Below are 17,751 nucleotides of genomic sequence, written 5' to 3'. Positions count from 1 at the left end.
CTTTTATTACTAGTTAAAATTTATTGAAAATTGTAAAAATAGGATAAAGACTCTTTAAATGAGAATTAAATTTTTAAAATTTATAATTTCTAGTAAATTTATCCTTATAATAAATAGTATGCTTAAAAGGTGTGATAGATAATATGTTGATAGCATTTTTCTCACACAAAATTCAATTTGTATAATGCATTATTTGATATGGGTCCATTTGTTTAAAAAAAATTAAAAATAATTTTTTTAATAAAATAAGTAGTTTTATAATTTTTTAGTGTGTTTATCTAAACCACTTATTTTAAAAATAAGCGATTTTCTACTCTCTTTTTTTAAGAAGCAAATTCTATTTGATTCTTTAAAAAAATAATTTTTAAGAAGTTCTTTTTATAAAAATATTTTTTTAAGTATAAGCAAATTGGCTGAATATGAGGCACTTAACTAAACTTAGATTAGTCTACATTTTGCGATTAGAAACAAAACAATAATCAATAGAGAAATATCAAACATGTTTATTCAACAATAACAACTAAAACAATTAACAACAATAATCTTATTTCATTATGTGGGATTGGTAACGTTATTTCTCGACTCTGTTAGATTTGGTTAAAAGTCACATTCTTAAATATATTATTCACCACGAGATTTCTTTCAAAGATTTCCTCCAATGTTCTTAGTATCCTTCTACCATTTTCACATGGTTAAAATCATGTGATCAAACATGTTTATTCTTCAAATAAAATCATCAATGATGACTTGAGATGTTTCAAAACTTCAATAGGAAAGTTCGTATTTCCATTGGACCAAGCTCAACAACGAAATTAGGATTGTTGGTAGGGCCACCCCTAACTGCTTGAGGTTCTTTTCCTTTGTCTCCTTCAACCTTCCATGTCATCTTCTTTATTTCTGATTTCTCTTGGTTAGCTGATAAACTTGTCTCCTTCAACTCCTTTATCTGCATAATAAAACACCAGAATCACTCATTACAAACTAGGCCGACAAAGTTTTATAGGACAAAAGTGAACTAAGCTCAAATTATGTTAATCTAAGAAAATATGTGCGTCACAAAAAGCAACTAAAATAGGCAAGCCCTTTTATTTTTCTTAATTGCGAGAAGAAACTCTACATACCGTTTTCATGGCAAACAACTTCTTTAGTTCAACTTTGGCAAGAGTTGAATACTCAGTATCTTCACTTGGCTAATCATGTTAAAAACATGAGAACTATGTGAGAGTAGAACTAATATTCACATAGAAAAAAGATTACTTAATACAATTGAATTACATTAAAACATGTATTATTTATATAAGAGTTGGCATATGATCCTGTTGAGTTTTATTATATCACTCTGGCCTAGTCTATCTGAAGTTAATTATGAATATGATGATAAATATTAATTTTTATAGACATACCTCATATAAATGTGCCAAACGGAGAAGCACAGTTCCACCATCCAACTCCTACAAAACATATTTTAGTCAGAGAGAGAGAGAGAAAGAGAGAGAGCCAAGAGTGTTATAAATCTCCTTGCAACATTGTTCTACCTCAAGAGTTATCAAAGCAACATTAGGAGGCAAGTTGTAATTTGGATCCATGATAGTTCCTTTGGTCAAATGAGAGGACTTCCAATTTTTCAAGTTCTGATCAATAAATATCTCATAAGATGTAATATAGTGATCATGATTATTAATCCACAATGTACTTTCAACTGAGTCATACCTCATGTGTAAAAGCCAACAACAATGGTGAATAAATCTCCTGACCAGTTGTACGGCGCCACCGTGACCCAGCTCCAACCTTGTGGATGCTAATATAATAATTTCCTCTTACCTAATATTTTAAAACAAAAAGAAAAGATAGATATGTTATGCAGATAGAAGAAAGAAAAACTTTACTTTAACTTCCTAGTATTTCTCCCAATTAAGCTAATGAAAACCTGAGAGGGAGTGTTTAACCATCTTTAAAAAAAACTAACTAAATTAGTCACTCAAACAAAAAAGGACACAAAGAAATATAATGTAATTGATGACATTTCCATACTGTTAGTCCTTCACAGGTTTTATTATTGTTAATGCAAACTTGCTCATCAAGTGGTTCCCCGACTCCTCGTCCATCATCATGGAGAATACGCCTTGAGTAGTAAATAGTGTGTATTAATAGTTTGTATGCAATAAAATAATCTTGAACTATATAGTAAAATATATCTTTAATACCTGTGAAGCATCAATTCAACCTCACCATCTTTGATGCTAGCCCCACCAGTGGCACGATCAACTAAGACTGAGAACTCAGATTTCTTATCCTTAGTATAAATTCCAAGATTAAGCTGGACAAAGAAACAATAATTTAGCATGAATTTATATAATTTGAATCAATATTATAGAAGCTCATAAGTTATGTAACAACAAAACTAATAGTCTATTTTATCTTTATCTCTCTCTCTTCAAGTTCTTTTAATTGGTTGGATGTCGCCATATTATTGTGTTTACCCAAACTTTTGATAAAATTATCAGAGTAAAAGAATTTTACAGGATAATAGTTTCCTGCTACTGGTTGAGTAACTTGAAGTGGCCAATCTTCCCTATGATCTCGAACCTGCATTGACATTTTGAGGGTAATATAAGTAAATGTTGCAAACTTGCAATATCTTCTCCCAATAGGATTTCATTATAAACAAGAAAAAATGTGAGTGAGATTACTCGTTTTAGAAAATCCCTTCCATTAGAATCGGTATAAAACTCCTTGTTTGTGGCCATATTTGCTGTCATTCGTGTGATCACTTCTTTTCCAACTCCATCATCAGTAGGAATTGGACCAATCTTCATAAATAAACTTAAGTCAAAACCTTATTTATTATTGATACAACTCTAAACTTAATAATACCAAAAAACATAATACGTCTTTAGGAGATTAAACAACGCAACTTACAGTGAATTCAATTTCAGCATGGTCTTTGTCTTTGTAAAGCCTAGTAACCTAAACAATAAATAAATAATATGAAAAATTATTCATAACAATGAAAAGGAATTTAAATATTCAATAAAGAATGTCATTTACAATCAATAGGAATAATTATAATTTTATATAACATAAAATGAATTAAATCGAAGAGATAGATGGGTTGTAACTTTTCCCACCGCAATGATTCTTATTTGTTTTTCTCAACAATGTGTAATTTTTCAACAGTAAATCACTCACAATTATACTCTAAACATTAATGTTAAATGACATCAAGATTCAAGATAATGTGATATGGCTCATTGTTGTCTAGTCTTGTATGTATTCAATCCATTTTGGCATTAGATTTTGTGTAGATTGCTTGCATTACCTCAATAAAAGGATGTTGAGATATGCCTCCTCTAAAGTATAAACAACATGACTCAAGATTCATTGTTTTGTCTTGAAATACATTTATTACAACATAGAATATTTAGATCTAGCCAACATAATAAAAAAATAGATAAACTATTTTATAAACAAAACTTTATCCTAACACTTAAATTTGAAAAAAAAAATACTAACCTGGTAAATCCAAGAGCTAAATTTCTGATGAACTTCATCAACTAATGGTCCGCGGATTACCTTGATGGGTACCTATATATAAAATAAATCAAAATACATTTATACAAATAACAAATGTGGTGTAAGAAATATGAAAACTTAAAAGGAAAATATTTTTGGTAAATACAAAGATTTTACTTGTACATATATAGATGATGTACTAGTATTTTAAAAAAAAAAAAAGAACACTTCTTACATTTAAACTCAAAAATAAAAGAAGAACACTTCTTACATTTAAAACAGGTTCTTTATCTATTTGAAAAGTATGGGCTTATAATTTCTAAATCAAAAATGAAAATTTGTAAAACCCATATATCCTTTTTAGGAACTGAAATAGGGAATGGAAAAATTAAACTCCAAGCCCACATTTCATAGAAAATTATTGTTTTTCCTAATAAAATGGAGGATATAAAAATCCTAAGAGGTTTCTTAGGACTTTTAAATTATGCAAGAAATTTTATAAAGGACTTGGGAAAATATACAACACCTTTGTATAATAAAACTAGTATAATCGGATAAAGGAAGTTTAATACAAAGGATATAAAACTTGTTAAGTCAGACAAAGAAATTCCCAAAAAGGTTTTGAGTGAGACAAATATAATATATGTTGTTATCTCTAACAAGTGAGTTAGTGTTTAAGAAAGACATAAGAACATGTAAAATGACGAAGAGGCATAAGCATCAGATGCTACAAAACGAAAGGCCAACATAAGCACTCAATAAGTCAAATCAGGAACAAGACCATGCCAAGCACAATCTAAGGCAGCACATAAAGACTCAGACGGAAGATGGTCAAATGACCAAGAAGAAACTCTAGAAGAAATGAAAAGTTTGACCATATACAAGGTTGACCAAGACGAAAGGAAAAGTCAAAATACTGATGATTAGATAAAGGTCGAAGTATTAAACTAAATATTGACTACCAGACGCAGACAAAGAATGTCATGCAATCATATGAGAAATCAAGCCTCAAAGGAGAATTTGAATATCATCTACACTCACAAAAGAACACACACGAAGTCATTCGAATTATTAGAAGAGAAGAAGAAAGAAGAAGAGCATGCTCAAACACTAAATCATGCATATGTTAGAAAAAGTACATCACTTTTTCAAGCTAGGACAAAAGTTTCACAGCTATAGAATCAGAAAAGGACAAAAAGTTTCCTAGGACTCTACTATATTCAGACACAGCTACTAATAGAGCAAGGAAACTTCATCCATTGTCTATGAATGGGAAGCAACATTTAATGCACGAATCTGAGCATTAAATGAGAAGATCAAACTGGTTGTGAATGGCTATATTTGCTTCAATGGACAATTGCAACGCGCAGATTCTACTAATATATATATATATCACTATCTCAAACCTTAAAAGGTTAGCTTTTTGATTGGAAGAAAAAGAGTGATATCAAGCCCGCGAGATAGAGACTAGAGATGAGCATACATAGTCATATGTACAATGTTATATTGTATTTTTATCTCTGTAGACTAAGATGTTCGAAATGTTAGTAATGGACTAAACCTTAGTGAGTGTTGTAAACCTATGTATCCTCTCCATGAGAGTAACCCAAACACTAAAACACAAGTCTCTGTAAAACTAAGGTAGCAAACCTTAGCGAGTGTAGGAAATTCCCAATCCTTTCTATGAGAGTTATGTATACACTCAAACCAAAACTCTCTAACCAACATCGTAAAGCCTGAAGAGGCTAGGAAAATAATACTTGTAAAGCCTAAAGGGGCTTGACAAAGAATACTCACTACTAGCCAGAAGTGGCTGATAAGAAAATACTAGCGTTGGTGAGTGAAGCCGACGGGTCAGGAGTGGTCGAGAATACTTGGAGAACCAGAAGTGGTTTAAGAATACTAGCGTTGGTGAGTGAAGCCTGGGCCAGGAGTGGTCGAGAATACTTGGAGAACCAAAAGTGGTTTAAGAATACTAGCGTTGGTGAGTGAAGCTGACGGGCTAGGAGTGGTCGAGAATTCTCAGGGCCAAGAGTGGTCGAGAATACTCAAGTCCAGGAGTGGACGATAATACTCAATGCTAGCCTGAAGAGGCTGATAAGAAGATACTAGCGTTGATGAGTGAAGTCAACGAGCCAGAAATGGTCGATAATACTTTTGTATTGAATTGCATATCTAGTGGAACCCTTCAGTTGAAGGAGGTTGGACGTAGCTTAGTTGAGGGAACCAATATAAAAGTGATTGCACTACTCTATCTATATTTTAGACGCAAATTATTTTCAATTGTCAAATTACCATTAATCTTCGTCTACTGTCTATTCTTCATTAAAACCATTTTTCAGACGAAGACGCAAATTTTGTTTAACAAACATATTAGACTGAAAAGCTTTATCCTCTACTTGTCTTCAAATGAAACTATATTGAAAAGGAAAATGTTAGAACTTTAATAATTATCATTATAAAACATTTTTTTCAGTAGACGATGAATCATTCAAAAGCAATGACATTATGTTAACCAAATTCTGAGTAACTGTCTGACATTCAAAAGTGCATTAGACGAACAACATTACTCTTGCGAAAACGTTTCTAAAATTCCTTTGTACTAACACACACATATTCAACCCCCTCTTTCTATGTGTTTTTCCGCTAACTTCAAAACTAGTTAAACAAATAAAAGAAATCTCAAAATTTTTCCTTTTTTATCTTTACCATTAGATACAAACTATTTAGTTATAGAATGCGATGGATGTGAATTAGGATGGGGTGCCATCTTATAGAAAAAGAAAAATAAATATGATAATATTTCTGAAGAACAAATATGTAGATATGCTTCAGGAAAATATCATACAAAACCTCAAGTTTACTCTACTTCAACAGATTATGAGGAAAACGTTGTTATAAAGGGTTTAAAAACTTTTAAACTATTTTTGATAAATAAAAGCAAAATTACAATAAGAACTGATTGTGAAACAATAGTTGCTTATGGTAATTCTTAGATAAATTCTGACAAAAAATCCCATAAAGGTGTATGTTATTTCAAGAACATGTTTACCATAATGGTCTAAGAATAAATTTTGAACATATAAAAGGGAATAAAAACATTGTTACCGATATTTTATCTCGTTTTGAAGGAATGATAAACAATGAAACCCTCCAAGGTTTCGTATCCAAACGCGAAGCAAAAAATGAAATTCGGTAATCAAGAATTACCAATTTTAACAAATGAGTTTCACTATCCTGGTAGAGGAACTATAAATGATAAATTCAATTGTATAATTGATAATATTTGGAACATCCGTAAATATTCAAAAAATAATGAACAATATGTGTGTTCAATAAAAAGAGGGATCATTTGTGCCCTATACAATTTTTGCATAGCAGATAATCAAGGAGTTCCACTCCTAATAAAAGCTTCACCTTCAGATAAAGGTTATACATATTTTGTCCTACTATCAGGACCATAAAAAGGGATATACACAAACATCATTGACTTGTGCACTACCAAGGAAGGACTACAAAATTTCTAATACAAAGGTTTTTATTCTAAAGAAGAAGATGAAAAGACCTTAGAGCTAGACATTATTGACACTACAAAAATAAAAAAAGACCCTTAATCTAAAGCCTGGAATAAGTGTTATTAGAACTAGCCCAATAAAAACCTAGCCCCAAAGTTTCCAAGTGGCTGTGAGACAAAATCCATCTTCACCAAATGAATTAAATCCCAAAAAAAAATTGGTGATGCAAAAATTCCTCGTGAAGGTCCATAAAGATTCCCAAATAGTAGTAGGTATGTATATAGCTATCCAAAGCTATTTCAACCATAGATTTGAATTCTTGGAGGAATCTCAAGTATGCAAGGAAATATCTTATGAAAAATATCCTTGCAAGGTCAAGTTCTTATTCAAAAAAGTCAAGCTTGACCTAGAAAATTTTAGGCCTGTAGCTTTTGAAGACATGGCCATCAACAGAAAGACATTGTTGGATTATGGATGCTTGGACTCGATTTTGATTCATCCGACAGAAAGATTTGATGGATTCAACTCGTTAATAAATGAAGCCATCAACACAATACAGGCTATTTTTATGCGTCATATAACCATAAAAATAGTAACTTGCCCTAACAATTTCACACAAAACCAGTACCCAACTCATGTTATGAAATTGCTGACTGACAGACACAAAGACTACCCCGATATGTTGTATAATGATGGATATGAACTTTGGGATGTCCAAGGTAATATTCATTACCAATACAGCTTGTACAGAGCCCAAGACATGGGATATCAATGGTTTTTCTCTGAATCTAATGAAGTAGAGTACAACCTCATCAAAGAAACCCATGATAGAAAGTTATATTTACCATCAGAAAATGGGAAACTTTCCATACCTTTCCCCATGGATACCAATAATAAATTAGTGCAATTATTCTAGAAAGAAAAGAGGCACAAAGAAATTTATAAAGTAAATAGAAGTTTTGGCCAACAAACTCCTTCGGATAACCATTCAATGGCAAAATCCTCAGAAATGCAAGAGGTCAAAGAAGATGAAGAAATTTTGGTCTCCAAATAAATAAAAAAAAAGGGAGACTAAAACAAAAGATAAGGATGTTAGATATCCTGCATACAAACCTTATCAACAAAGAACCAGTTTTACTTTAAGTCTAGTCGTATGCTTGTGACAAAGTAAAGGTATAGTATAATACTATACTTGATTGAAGGGGCATTTTAGTCATTTTAGCTTGTATTTTGTCTTTTGTTTGTTTTAAGTCTATAAATAGAGTCACTTAATTCTCTTGAAGGGAGGTAGAAAAGAGAGCAAAAATAGAGAAGTGAGAGAAGAAGAGAATTCTGAGTATATCATTTGTATGCTGACATTGTAATATCATCAATAAAATTTTTGTAAGCATTCTTCTATGAGGACAGTTGGCTAAAATATCTGTGGTAGTTCTTTGGATATCATAGTTATTTTATTTAACATATAAAAATGTAATTTAGAACTTTGAACAATTTTGAGAAAATGATTTTGTGAAAACCTGGGATTTGTAAGCTTGAGTTCTTTAGGTGTGCCCTTGATAAATGTTTCCAAAAGACCTTAAGGAAAGAAAAGAGAAACTAATAGTCTGTCTGCAGCCTAAAATGAGTCTATTGTAAGACCCAAAGAGTGGGTTGTTGTAAGACCTCAAAGTTTTCCAAAGAGGCAGAAAGTTATCAGTTTCTTAATTTCTTTGATCTGTACATAAGGTCTTAATAAAATTCCAATTTCTCAATAAAAGAGTTCTGGTTGTTCATTACATTCTATATTATGTTAAATATTATAACTTGTGTATTCCTAAGAACTGTCACATCTCTTTATATTGCTTCCATTCTATCTGTCTGCGCATCATCACTTTAGTCTTCATAATTTGTTTATATTTTTGTTTTAATTTATTAACAAACAATTATATAATAGTTTATATATTACTCAAGATAATTTAAATTATCATTTTTTAGAATGTCTTGTTGTCAATTTAAACTTAATAGTTTATATGATCATACTTCTATTTTCTTATATAAAACTAATGTCACATGTTAACATATTCAAAGAAGAAACTTACTGATCTTGAAACGATATTTGGAGAAGATCCAGTAGGCCGAAAAATATATGCACCAGAAGCCTGTAAGAAAAATCGAACCATTAAAGCATACACGATGTTAATTTAACTTGTTATTGGAATGAGTTGTATGTGTAAAAAATGTCACACACCTGAGGATCACTATCACCGTCACTAGATTCATACCAAAGGTAGCTTTGTTGAATTGGTATATCAACCTTAGAAAATTTAAAAATCATTAAATATTGTCCATCACACCCTTTCAAATATGTCTCGATATGAAATCAATAAAGCTAAGCCTAAGTGACAAAATATTCCTAGAACATTCTTGTCATTGAAATTTATTACTTTATGTATATGAATTCAAAAGAATAGATACTCAACAACACACAAATAAAGATTTATAACAATAAATGGTCATTGAGTATGAAAATTTGAAGTTTGATGATTGTGGAAATTGTGTGTTAAAAAGTATTCTCTACTTTTACTTTATGATTTATGCCAAATAGAAATTCAACTTGTTCTGTGTCTTTATTTAAGGGCTCATTCAATCCAGTATAGTGTTGTCCATAGTTTGGCATATTAATTAGCAAATCAGTTAACATAAATTAAGAACATTATTTTGTAATAATGTATCAACTTGCAAAATACTTACTCCAGTTTTAGAATTATACATCCTTTTGAGTTGTCCGGAGGTTGAGGAAAATGACATCTTTAAATTTCCCGACCCAATGTTAATGGTCTCACTTTTCTGTCTGTTGAGGTGAGATAGAACTTTTCTTCTGGTCCCTAACAAGTTGAAACAAAAAAAGCATATTTAATACTGAAAATTAATGAACTTAATTAGAATATACCAAGGTGTAAAGGCTTTTTACACTGACATTAACCTTCATTCATGATAAGTTTATTGACTTATGGTCAGACCAAAAATAATTTTTATTGGTTAATAGCATAAAGTATTTTACATCGATAATATGTGACAAATAAACTAAAAAATGAGTGTTGCATGGAGCTTATGATGCACAGGTCTAAATGGATCTTGGATAGACAGGATCTTCTCTCAACAAAGTCTCATATTGGTGAACCAATCATAGTGTGCTTTGGGTTTTCTATTAAAATTAAATCTAACGAGCATTTGCTCCAACACATAAACGTAAATTTTCCTTTCATATTTTCTCTCTCTTAATAAATGCAATGACTTAGTTTCTAAATATAGAAAATGAGATATGAAATGGAACTATACCTTTTTTATTTGCTTTAGAAATGAAGTAGGTACTCCATCCAAGTGGTGGTACTGACACCTGAAATAAAAGCCAATACTTTGGGGCTTGTTTCGGTGACAACCCCAAATAGGCCTTCACATAGATTTTTCTTAAATTTGTTGTAACATCATCCACATCCACATATTGTACTTCAAGGTTATTGCCCGATGAATCTTTGACAACAAGATTAGCATCATTAACCTAATGCAAATTGTCACCTTTAGCATGATATTGAATTTGATTTGTTTTATGAAGCACAAGTAAATGATAATATGTACTCACAGGAATTTTGATAATATCAGTACGATTCCATCCAAGTGGATTATATACCACTACTACCTGAAATTATTATTGTTAACATATGACAACTAAAATATAATCATAATTCATTAGCAAAAATTAAAAAATTTTACCAAACTCTTAGCCTCTGGAATGTTGTCTTCTGTTGGAGGGCAATAACTGATATTTAACAATTGACACTGCCAAAATCTAACAACTATGAAAATAATAATTAAAGAATCGAGAACATGATGCTAACTAACAATCTACACATACACAATAAACATATGATGCTAAACAAGTCTTATAGATACATTTGAAATCTTGAAACACCAACATATTTTTTTGACAAGACTGTTGGGAAAAAAAAAAAATATTGTACACACAATGGAGATGGAGCAAACCATTGAGTTTTTATTCCTTGCCTCTTTATATATAACTAAATTATAATACAAATTCAATTCCTATCAACATCCTAATCTTAAACTCAAACAAATAATATCATAAATCTAAAGGATAAGAATAATATTTTTTTTATCTTTATCTAAATAACATCCTAAATCTAAAAATTTGAAATAGAACTAAAAAAATTCATAAAACAACCTTTGGAATTTCCACCACCTATATTTATTTAAAATTTGAATTATTTTCCAGCAAACACTTGGACAAGAGTAATCAGTACTCATCAAGAATAGAAATGATTTTTTTCTCTTCACATTTTAAACTTTACCTGGGAAAATGGCGATGCCGATGTTAAACATTGATCACTCGATTGCTTACTAGTAAGACAAGCCAGAGAAGAACTAACAACTGCTTCAGCCTGTGAGAAATCATAGTTTTTGGAAAATTAACTAGATAAACAAAAATGCAAGACACAAAATATATTTCTAAATTTTAGATTTTGAAAAGTTTTAGTTCCTCACCTTAGAGGCTCCAATAGCCAATCGTTTGGCATAGTCATCGGTTGTATGTTGTTTAGCAGTGCCACTAACAGCATCATGGTGTTGTGCAGTTCCTAGAGCATCTGCAAGGTCAAAAGTATGGTATTTGGTTGATTTTTTTGCAGCCAAAAATTCAAGTTGACGTGTTGCCTACACCAAAATGTTACCAATGTCATATTTAATTAGAATGCTTGGAAAGTTGGAAGCAAACAGAAAAGTCCATCCAAATTTATTTTGTTTAGGACATCAATATTATACCAAATAGTATCCACTTAGCATTCGAACATATCTCTTAAAGGCTGGGCGACTTGTGAAATAGCCAGTCCAATAAGCATTTGGTCTATCAGCATATCTATAAGAAATAATCAAGAATATGCTTAAGTGGTCAAGATCATAAATTGTTGGTAAAAAAGAAAAGAAAAACAATAACATATCCTCACGGAAAGTAATCATCTATTTTCAATGGCCAAGTTTGATTGGCCGCATTTTTGGCATCCGTGTAAATTGATGGAGTGGAATACAAAGCATTTACTCTACCATCCTGAAGATTAAAAACACAGGAAAACATGAATTTAGTCTCATAGTGCATGCATAAAAGAATTTCTACGATTTGTATTATAATCCCTTACCTTGTTAACATAGTTAATTAATTTATCCATTTGCTTGAACCAAGACTCTGCATATTGGTACTGGAAATCATCTCCCATTGTCCACATTATATGGTTTGTCCTCGTTACATTTGCCTATATTAAGGATCAAAAAATTTAATTTATACATATTCTTGTCTATTTGAGTGTGAAGAAATCTAGTTGGTATAAGAAATGAGATCCTCTCATTTTAAACATCACAAGATATAATCAATTTGTAATTATCTCTTTCTCAATAAACATTAAATAAATAGGTAGGTATATGTAATCATCTAGTCTCTTTGCGTCGAGAAATTACTACATGGTTCTTTACCACCATTATCCTGACCAATCTTTATAGGACACATAATTGAGTATTAATAATTCTTTCTCATATATTAAAAATCTCAATTATAAGACAAGTGAAGATTGATGATGATTATGGACACGTGGTGATATGGATGGTTAATAATTTTTTCCTCTTCACCGTATGCCCCTATAACAGTAATGAGCCTATTTGTTAGATAAGTCTCGTTTAATATGATATTTTTCTCTTTTCTTGTTGTATATATAGTACATTCACTAGATTAACAAAATATGATTTATCAGTTCACACAATAGGTTTTATTTTCATTAGCATAATGACACACTAATATTAGTCATTAAATATAAGAAAATTGTCACTAGATTAACAAAATTCTTGGATAAAAAAAGCTTACTTGGGTAGTAGCAGCATCAATAAAGTCTTTGACACGTTGTTCAACATTGTAATCAAAAAGAAGAGGATCATCCTACATACATAAACACTTACATGTAATGAGCCATGTGTTTAACAAAATATGAAAAATAGAATCAATATCTTATAGTTTAGCGTTGGAACCTGTAACGGGTCAAAGTCGTTATTGACTTCAAAATTAAAACCATTTGGAGCACTATAATGAACAGGAAAAGCATTGGCAAAAATCTGCAATGGAGACAAAATGGTAAAATAATAATAATAATAATAATCAGTGAGTTTTTACAAAGGAATGAGTCATTTCATGGTACAAAAGTGGCAAACCAAACCTGAGCAGAAGAACCAAAAGTTTTGGAGCCACGCCAAACAACTTCAAGAGATTTGTCAGCTTTGCGTTTAGCTCTGTCTTGATAATCAATTCTAGCGAAATGTAAAGAATCAAACCCAAGCTACAATGCCAAAATGAAACTGGTTATTCATGGTATGACTTAGAAATCATGGTATGACTCTTAAAATAATTTTTGTACACACATGGTGAGTAGAGATGACAATGAGGTCTACTATCTGTCCTAATTCTCTTGGATAAAAATTTTCTCCATACTCACCCAATATTCGCATGAGTGTTTGTTAAGTAGGATATTTGTGAATTTTATGATAACATGCGATTCTATGAATATTTGTAATTTTTTTTAGAAATAAAAAAAATTTAAAAAACCTAAAAAATTATATTAGAATATTAAAAGTAAATAGTCTCAATTCAATAATATAGAAAATATCATAATTAGGGGATTTAAAGTTATTCACACACATATATATATAGAGAGAGAGAGAGAAAAGGATCTATTTACTCCAAAAGTATATTTACATAAACTCATTTCACTCAATAACTCATATGTTACATCAAATTTCAATAATTGAATTGTTGAATTAAAAGCTTTTATTGCATTGATCAAGTTTACAAATTTTTTAAAGATTTGAAAACTATTTAATATTTCATTTTATTAATTCAAATTAACGTATAAAGTATTTTTATGATTATTCGTCAATTTGAATAAATAAAATAAAGTATCAAATAATTTTCAAAAATTTTGAAAATTTTTACACTTAATTTATGCATTAAGAACTTTTAATTTAATAGTTGGATCGTTAAAATTTGATGTAAACATGACTTATTGAGAGAAATAAATTTAAATATATATACTTACTCTTAGAATAAATTGATTATCCTCATATATGTGTGTATGAGGGTATTTAAGTAATATTACTTAACGGATACATGTGAGTATAAATATTTTCAAATCTATCTCCACCCGTTTATAAAAAAATTAAAAGAAATCTATATACATTATCTGCGAGTATTTGTTTAAGTTACCAATTATCCATAGTGAATTTATTTACGGATATCCGCATATACAAATTATTTTGTAATCCAAAAATGGTGAGTTTTAGTTGGATGATGGTGTAAATTATAGATTGTCTATACGTGGAGTATTTTCTATAAGAAGAAGATTATTTTTACTTTATTAGCTAATTAAAAAATTATGGTAGGTCTAACTTTTAAGTAATTTTTGTATAAGTGAATGAATTGTCTACGGGAAAACTTTATATATATATATTATTTGACCCAATAAAAATTGTTCCGATAATAAGTTTATTGTTATCTTTAGGATCACTTGCATCCAAAGTATTGTCCGCTTTGACTCTTGTTATACTGTCACGATTTTGTCCTTGAAAAGGCGTTTCAATAGATTAAGGAGGGAGATATTTATAAACTACCCTTAGTATCAACGATATAGAATTTTTTAGGCATATCGGAATAAGGGGCTACTCTTACCCCTTACATCGACTGGGGGCTTGTTCTGATATGCCTAAAAAGTTTCACATCGCTTAAGAATCGATGCTAAGGATAGTTTATAAATATTTTTCCTCTTTAACCCATTAAGACGTTTTTTCAAGAATAAAACCGTGATGATCCAACAAGCATAAAAAACAAACAATACCTTGTATGCAGATGACCCTAATAATAACAGGAGTCTTATGGTCATAATAAAAACATTAAAATATAAAAATAAAATTAAAAATAATTAATGTCTTTTAAATTTTCTAAAATAATCAATAAATTAAAATGATTCAATTGTTCGAATTTCTCTTACCCCACTTTCGGTTTTATTTTCTAAACGACATAATTCCACAGAAAAGACCACTCTTCTGAATGAAAGAATTAATAAGAGATTATTCTTCTTGCTATTTCTCCCATTTTTTTTTTCAAATTTTCTCTTGCATTTTATGCTGTACAATACGAAATTTTAAATTCTCTCCTTTTGGCACCCAACTTCTTAATATAAAAAAATTATGGATTTGAAACTATCAAAAGAAACTAATAAGAGAGTGTGTCCAAACGTTTTTGAAGAAAAAAATATTCAAGTAATAGTTTTACGTGGAAGAATCAAAACAAATAAATATATATTTAAAAAATGTAATTTTTTATAATAAAAAAAGTGTGCAAAATATCTATAAAAAAAAAAAAAAAAAAAAAAAACTTATGTTAAAAGATGATTCTTCTTACCATAAGAATCAAAACAATATTTTTAAAAAAAAGTGAAATTTTTATTTGAAAAAGGTATTCAAAATAAATAAAAAATAAAAAAAATCTGGAAATTGGGCCATGCGTAATGGGCCTACCTCAGCGCCGAGTAGGTAAGCCTGCACAGCAGAGTGTCCAAATGGATCAATCTGCCATCCAACACGAGGAGTCTTGTCAAACTGCTCCTTTATAAAGCGATGGCCCAAAGTGGTTTGATCAATCATGTCTATGTAGTGTGTCGCTGCTTCATCGTGCATGCACCAACCACCGTTTCTGCCGACAAAAACACTCAATTCACATGTGCAACTCTGCATATAAGATTTCCTAATCTCTTTCTCTCACACTTTCCAAATCACTCACACACACGTGCAAGCTGGACCACAAAGTAACGACAAAATAGTAGCCCATTAACAAGAAAAAAAATAAAATATTTTTTAAGAGTAAAAATTCTCTTATTAACTATCTCACTTTTTCATTTTTCTAACTAAAATTATATACAAGTTAATTTTAATTTTTAGATTAGTCTATTTCATTTTTATCTTCTTATTTTCTTTTTTTTAATAAAAATACTTATAAAGAGCTTATCCATAGAGATACTAAATATTGAAAGTGTTTATAAAAAAAGTTTATTTAAGCATATACTAACACGAATTCTAGCTGCCCTGCATCCACAAGCTTTCTCATTTGTTCTTGTGTTTCTGGACTTTGTTCTACCCACCATCGATGGAAAAATGCCTACCAACACCAACAGCATTTGTTTAAGAAATTAAATGAAGCCCATAAGTAACTGAAATCATTAAATTTGCTGATTCAAGTAAATGTGCCAGAACATAATCAACGGTGTCTATGTTTTTGACATATTGAAACATAGCTGCTAGATTTCCACATATTTTACCATTTCGGCAAACACAAACTTTCTATTTGGATCTTTCTGAAGAGACACCAACACCGAGTCCAGCACGTTCTCAACACACGCCCCCTACAAAAAAATCAGGCAGAGAACAAAAATGAAAGTTGAATCTGAAATTATGAAGCATGAAGCCTAACAAAGTCAACAGTTATATCTTCAACTAAAGGTGGCTAAACAAGTTCTCTAAAGAGATTAGTGCCTAACAAAATGAGTAGATAGATACTTTGTGACAATAATATGGTCGGAAAATAGAACACAAATGAATGTTGTGATTCTAACCTGAATGCTATTGTTTGACCCAACATAGTACTGATCAACGGTCTTCAGCCAACCAACATCATCATGGGAGTGTGCAACGAGGTGAACATTCAATTTTCCAGGCACAACACCAGCCCCAGTATCATACTTTATGTATTTAGCACAAACTAGTGTGCCATAGAAACCAAGCAATAGAAGAGCAGAGAGAAACTGTGCAGCTAAAGTTATCGTGATTCCCATTTTCAACACCCAAACTATGGTGGGTGTGTGAATATTGTTAATACAGAAAACTAGTATTATAGAAAAGTATATAACCAAAGCTGAGGATAGAGACAACCCAACCTAACATATTAAAATAATAAAGTGGCCATTGATCGGTCCATGCCTAGGAGTGGCCGGCCTAGGAAATTTGCGTACGGAGTTAGGGATTACCACGAGGTGAACAGCACTAGAAAACAAAACACACATGATGATACTTTTGTTGAAAAAAGGGTTCATGTTTAAAGTATTATCATTTTATCCGAAGGAATCCTTTGATTCGAAGGAGTGGAGAATTTTTTTTATTAGATATTCTATTTGGTTAAGAATGATATGGGATTCTAACGAAGGGAGAACATGTAATTTTATTTTTTTTGGTTTATAAAAGATATGATGGATTTTAAAACTTAATTTATTTTTGTACTTTGTAAGTTTGAACTTTAAAATATGTACGGGTATTTTAGATATTATATTTAAAATATTTTAAATTTTCCTCTCTCCTCCTTCTTTCCAAATTTCTCTGATATTGGAGGTGGCAAAAATTGAGTGAAGAAGAATTTTTTCTCTCTTCCATTCTCATATCTTAAGTTGAACTAAATTACCAAAAAAAATTATAGCAGATTCTCTCCTCTCCTCAATTTTTTCTCAATCAAACACTATTTAAGTAATCCTTGAAATAAAAAAAAATTACTTAAATAATTTTGCAAGTATTAGAAATTATGTTAAATAATATTATATATGTATTAAAAAAATTTAAATTGGTTCCTACACTTTATTGAAACACTATTTATCAT

At 30.4% G+C, this 17,751-nt stretch overlaps 1 protein-coding gene across 1 annotated transcript; it reads right to left on the bottom strand.

Annotated features, from left to right (window-relative positions):
• Positions 1-521: 521 nt before the first annotated feature.
• Positions 522-17,090, bottom strand: LOC109808604 (alpha-mannosidase). Its single transcript, XM_020371659.3, has 29 exons — positions 16,721-17,090; positions 16,427-16,510; positions 16,178-16,266; positions 15,630-15,804; positions 13,277-13,396; positions 13,092-13,175; positions 12,931-13,002; positions 12,215-12,328; positions 12,026-12,126; positions 11,844-11,937; positions 11,568-11,735; positions 11,375-11,464; positions 10,779-10,844; positions 10,648-10,704; positions 10,347-10,566; positions 9,759-9,892; positions 9,256-9,321; positions 9,107-9,166; positions 3,514-3,585; positions 2,920-2,967; positions 2,691-2,810; positions 2,521-2,586; positions 2,205-2,317; positions 2,032-2,122; positions 1,711-1,821; positions 1,536-1,631; positions 1,404-1,451; positions 1,122-1,190; positions 522-946 (listed from the first exon to the last, which is right to left on the bottom strand). The coding sequence occupies exons 1-29, from the start codon at positions 16,937-16,939 to the stop codon at positions 758-760; spliced, it is 3,036 nt and encodes a 1,011-aa protein (XP_020227248.1). The 5' UTR covers positions 16,940-17,090; the 3' UTR covers positions 522-757.
• Positions 17,091-17,751: the final 661 nt, after the last annotated feature.

The sequence above is a fragment of the Cajanus cajan genome, chromosome 5 (assembly GCF_000230855.2).
Source record: "Cajanus cajan strain Asha chromosome 5, NIPB_CcT2T_4, whole genome shotgun sequence".
NCBI lineage: Eukaryota > Viridiplantae > Streptophyta > Magnoliopsida > Fabales > Fabaceae > Cajanus > Cajanus cajan.
The sequence above is the reverse complement of the archived record's forward strand: the minus strand, read 5'-3'. Positions and strand labels throughout refer to the sequence as shown.